At 43.2% G+C, this 5,422-nt stretch overlaps 1 protein-coding gene across 3 annotated transcripts in view; it reads right to left on the bottom strand.

Moving 5' to 3' along the window:
• Nucleotides 1–902, bottom strand: part of TRPC3 (transient receptor potential cation channel subfamily C member 3) — a 46,074-nt gene extending 45,172 nt beyond the window's left edge. For all 3 annotated transcript variants that reach the window (XM_085323942.1, XM_085323943.1, XM_085323944.1), the window contains exon 1: nucleotides 292–902. In XM_085323942.1, the coding sequence (XP_085180068.1) occupies nucleotides 292–515 (224 nt within the window). In that variant the 5' untranslated portion in view covers nucleotides 516–902. The remainder of the gene's footprint in view (nucleotides 1–291) is intronic.
• Nucleotides 903–5,422: the final 4,520 nt, after the last annotated feature.

The raw sequence follows: 5,422 nt of genomic DNA, 5'->3' as shown, positions 1-5,422 counted from the left end.
GCGGGAGCGGCTCCAGCGCCGGGCGCCTCCTCGCTGCCCCCGCGAAGCGGAGCGGCGCGGCGCGGGGGGCTGCAGCGTTACATCCCCGCGGCCCCCTCCTCCCAGCGCCCGCACTGTCATCGCTGCGGACCGTCCCCGTCTGCCCCCCGCGGTGTCGGTGCTGCTGCCGGGCTCGCCGYGGCCGAGCGCCAACTTCGCGGGGACGCGGCGGCCGGTGCCCYGCGCCTCCGCCGGAGAAGTTGCCGGGCAGCACCCTCCTACCCCGGCCCGGCCCGGCCCGGCCCGACTTACATGGTGCTGGCGAAGGGCGGCGGCGGGTAGTAGCCGTAGGGCTCCCGCAAGGTCTTRACGGCTCTCAGCGGTGGCGGAGGGGGCTCCAGCCCCCCATTGACGCCTCTCCAGCCGCGGCGCCGGCGCTGCTGCTCCTCTTCCTCTGCCCCCTCTTCCTCCTCCTCCTCCTGCGGGGGGAAGGTCACCCTCCCCTGCTCCTTGCTCTTCCTGCTCTTGCTGGACATGGTCGGGGGCTCCTCGGGCGCCGGTGGCCGCTCCCGACCGGCCTCGCCCGGCAGCGCGTGTGGCGGGTAAGGAGGCAGGAGGAGGAGGAGAGGGAAAGCCCTGCCCGGCGGGGGACAGGGCACCTGGAGGGGACGAACCCCTCACCATAAAAGCAGCGCCGCGTCTCCCGCTGCCGCCGGTCCGGGAGGCGCGGCGATGTGCAGCCCGACCGCGGCAGCCGCAGAGTGCCGGCGAGCGAGGCGGCGACGGAGGGACCGGGCTCGCGGCGGCGGCTCTGCCCCTCTCCTCTCCCTGTCATCATCCCCCGCTAGGACGGCATCGTTACTGAGGGAGCGGAGCAGCCGTGCGCCACAGCGGGCGCCGGCGGAGGAGGGGACGCCTCTCCGCGACCTGCCGAAACCAGAACCGCCCCCCGCCGCCCTCCCCAGCCGCCGCGCGGGGCGGGGCGGGGCGGGGCGCGCGCCGCGCCGCGCCGGGAGCCGTTACCACAGAGCCGTTACCACGCGGCCGTTACGAGCGGCCCCCAACGGCCCTCCGCGCGTCCGCGGCAGCCGCCCGCCGCCAGCGCCGTTCCTCGAGGTAAATCGCTCTTCTGCCACGCGTGATTTTTTTTTCAAATGTTCATGTCGCCGCTGCTTTAGAAAGCCCTGAGAAGGTCACCGCCAGGTGACAGTTCCCTACAAGGTTGTATCTAGTCTTTCGTACAGCACCAGGTGAAGCGCTGGCGCGGCGACGTGACATAGCTTAAAGTCTAAGGCAAGCCGCGGTTTGTTCGTTAAAGTAATACAGTACCAACTGTTACTAACAAGGCAGTTCATGAGAAAATGACCCAGAAGCAAAGGCAATGCACAGGCTGATAAATTCACATAGACCTCGTTCATTATTTTGACATCTTTCGCCCACCACTGGAAAACACGTTAGGTGAGGTTTTCTGCATTTTGGAAAGAGCCTGAGATTCTGCACTGTCTTACCTGTGACAAAAGAAGTCGAGATTTCTCAAATGTATTCTACTTGTCTGTATGTTAGAGTGACTGGTTTAATTCTTGGTGGTGTAAAACTAAAAACAGCGGGAGGATGTTAAAATGCCTATTGGCATATAATCAAAGCTAATTATGCCCTATAGATACCAGTCACAAAGATTCTTACTGCACAGAGACATATTACRTCTTTTCTTATTATGAGATTTTTCAGTGCAATATGTGATAGGGAAAATTATTCTATCACAACACTGCATTAACATCAAGGCAAAATGTATGTGGTTTTATACACACAGTATGCAGAACACTAGGTGCGCAGAGACTATATATGTTGATTTATATATGCAATAAAGCTATTCCTTCATCTGCATACTGCTGAGGTGCCATTTTTCTTGTGCTTTTAAACTTTTTTCAAAGCTTAATGTGGCAATCAGAATAAAATTGCATGAATGTGTATTCAAAAATTCAGATCCTGCTGTCATTGAAATTCATGCAAGTTTTCCAATTATTTCAGAGAAGGTAGGCTGTAAATCCAAATATGACTGTTTAGACAGAATTCCTACTGTTGAGCAAACATAAGCTTTTGTTTATGTTGTTTTCCATACATGCAAAATTTGTACTGATGAAGCAGAGGAAAAAACAACCTAGAGTTGAACAGAGATAATTTATTCTGCTACAGCTTTGGGAAAAGAACTATTTTTTTGTCTTTGTTGACCTGATTAGTTYGCATTTTTAACTATTTAGGGAACTGGGTTTTTATGTCTTGCCACATGCAAAGTCTTTTTAGCATCAGTAGAATTACATAAATGGTTGAGCAAATTTTGCTCTCTAAGAAACTAATATAATGTGTAGCTACTGTAACTTTGAACTTCTTGGGGTTATTCATTTAGGACAGTCTAGGTGTGTAACCTAATTATGCATGCCCTATCAGTGTTTGTTATATTTTAGAGCATAGCCATGCAACAATGTGTTAGCATTAAACCTTGTGTTCTTGCAGGGTCCCTTTGACTTTAAAAAATGATACCTCTCATATTGTATTTCTTTTTTTCCAAAAAATCCGCTGTTATTATAGTGAGCTACAGAAATGGACTTTCGATTGTCTCCGGAATTTCCCATGAGAATAAAATATAAAAGTATAGCTGGTACTATGATGAAAGTAGATGAAAAATGTTCTTGCTTCCCAAATCTATTCTCAGAGTTTCTGAATATTTCAAGGTTTATTTTCCTTTCAGAAATAGATTAAAAATTTTTTTTTTAATGTTGGTTCTTAGTTTTAAAAAATTCACATTGTTGCTTGCTCTTAGTGCTTCTCATCACTAATTTGAACSAGGTGCTCTATGTGCTGTATTTTTCATCATGTTAATATTGCATAAGTATGAAATAGAGCTTGCTTTGTTGTTTCTACAMGGAAAGTTCATAAAACTACTGTCTATTCAATTATCCAAGTCGCTAAAGAAAACATGGAAYAATACTGGACTTGGAAGACATCCTTGCAGAAGCCTTCTTGACACATCCTTCCATTTTGAGGAGTAAATTAATGATAACAGCTCTCCTGGTAGTTACATTATTGTATCTTATTTTATTTATTTCATCCCATGGAACTTTTGTCTGGACTACTTACTTAGTTTTCTTCTGAGAATGCCATGTGAGACAGTGGCAAAAACTTTAGAAAAGTCAAAGTATAGCACTATAAACCTTAAATAGGAAGCCACTGTTTCTACAACATAGTTCCCCAGCAACATATACAAACTTCTGACAAGTCTAATTCCTCTCACTGCCTATGTTGGATGGGAAATGGCAGTTAAGTTTTTTGTGGAGTGAGCATTCCTTCTTGATGCAGAAAGAAGAGGGTAATGTAAGAAAAAATGGCCAAATCCTTTTCTCTTTCTTATCATACTGCCCCAAAGCCACCATGCTTAAATATATACTTCCTAATGTACATTTAGATTAGATGCTGTTTTTAATCCTGCCCTTCCTGCTTTACTTGCTTTCTAATCAGTTTTGGCCAGCACTTGCTTGCATTTGAACTTTCCAAAATAGATTTTTTCCCCTTTGGTTATTTGAAGAAAATCCTATCTAAAAAACAACCAAGATGGCAACAAAAGGATCCATTACACATCTCAAATGTAATTTGTATGGGTTTAGTTGTAGAAGTATTTTGCATTCGCAACCGAGACATACAGGAAAACATGTAAGTCATCATAATAAAATTATATATAGAAAATTTACCACCAGTTTGAAGGAACAGGTGGCTATCAGAACAGTATGAGAATCTTTTGTCTAATCAGACTTCAGCCATCACTGAATTACCTGAAGGTAAAAAATTAGAAGAGTAATTGCTTCAGCAGTCCGGGCATGAATGACCATTCTTGAAATGGGATTTTTGTCATAAGTCATTTACACATTTTTGAAAACATTTATAATGTCAATAATGCCAATGTTCCAAAATCATTATTTCTCTCAAATATATTTAATGTCATTGAAGTATGAGACATGTCAAAATAGCTAAACTGCAGCAGAGAGTAAGTGAGGAAGGAAGATTAGGTTTAAAACACCAGGCGGAGCAATATGGGGAAGCTTGTGTTACTTGTTTCATCTAGTTTAAGCTGTTGCTGTCAAAGACTGCCGGTYTAATACATTTTGTGAGCACTAACTTGAATATACAATGTTTTGAGGTGATGTCTATTTAATTAAAAAAAAAAAAAACTTCCTAGAAATTGCTTAGGCAGGGTTAAAAAAATGAAAGGTATGCTACCAGAAGAACAAGAGACTGAACAGAAAAGCCTGATATAGTTACAGCAAATAGTAAAGCATAGCAGATACATTATTATATTACCAAAGCTGCTGTTTGTTATCCTTCATGTTTTTGTTTGTTTAGGACATGGATTTAGTGTCATAAGTATTTTACGTGTGAGTTGGTACTGCAGCCAGAATACAGTTTCTCAATCTTTTCACTGAATGGGCTTTATTAAGGGTAGAATTAGGTTGAAACAGGGATTTATTTATATGGGTCAGCTACTCTCTGATGGGATTTTTCTGTCCTCAAAATTATGAGAAACATAGGATTTAGATTTTAAAATTCTGTTGACAATATTTTCTGGTTGGATCAAACAACTGGCATTMCTAAATTGAATTAAGATGCTTAAAGAACCTACAGTTACAACTTCCCTTAAAATGTTGTCAAAAACGGGAGTTCCAGGCTTATATTGCCATCATTCTTTTTTTCAGTTTCTTTAAGATACGTAAGTGAATGGAGTAAAGATCTGAATTATGAAAACTGTTAGCGTAGCCTGGCATTCAATGTGCAAAAGAATTAGGAAATCGATTCAGATTCTTAGAGTAAACTGGGATAGCAATAATACCTTTTCTAGGTCTATTGGGCACCTAACAGAATGGCTCTGCAAATCAGTAAAATATCATGTGACAACTGGTATGGAAAAAAGCCATAGGATCTGAGTTTTTCTTTTAGCAGAATTTTCTGAGAGGTATGTTTTAAAAGTATTAACTTGAAATAAATCTCAACCTGCTTGTTGAAACTAGGATTGTTGACACTAAGATTGTTGCAACTAAGTTATTTATACTTAAGAATCAGAAAGATCCAAGAAACTTCTGACAACAATTTCCCTTACAGAAATATCCTATACATCATATGATTATTGAATGATTATTTGCCAGCTTTTTTTTTTTTTTTTTTTTATGCTCTAAGAAATGGGTAAAGAGAGGCAAAAAGACACTCATGGTAATGCTAGAAATAGAATTGAGGTCATGTACTACACTGAACCTACCTAAAATGTGTATGTGTACTACTTTCATGAAAATTGGGAAGTTGGTGGGAATAGCAACAGTGTAATGGAAGCAAAATTGGCTTTCTTTACCTCATACTGGGAATTAGCCTACTTGCCAAGAGCCCAGTGTTTTCAAGGACATTT

Source organism: Rhea americana, unplaced genomic scaffold (assembly GCF_003343005.1).
Source record: "Rhea americana isolate MKP2758 unplaced genomic scaffold, rheAme1 scaffold_89, whole genome shotgun sequence".
In the NCBI taxonomy this organism is placed as follows: Eukaryota; Metazoa; Chordata; class Aves; order Rheiformes; family Rheidae; genus Rhea; species Rhea americana.
Note: the sequence above shows the minus strand (reverse complement) of the source record. Positions and strands in the feature narration are given on the sequence as shown.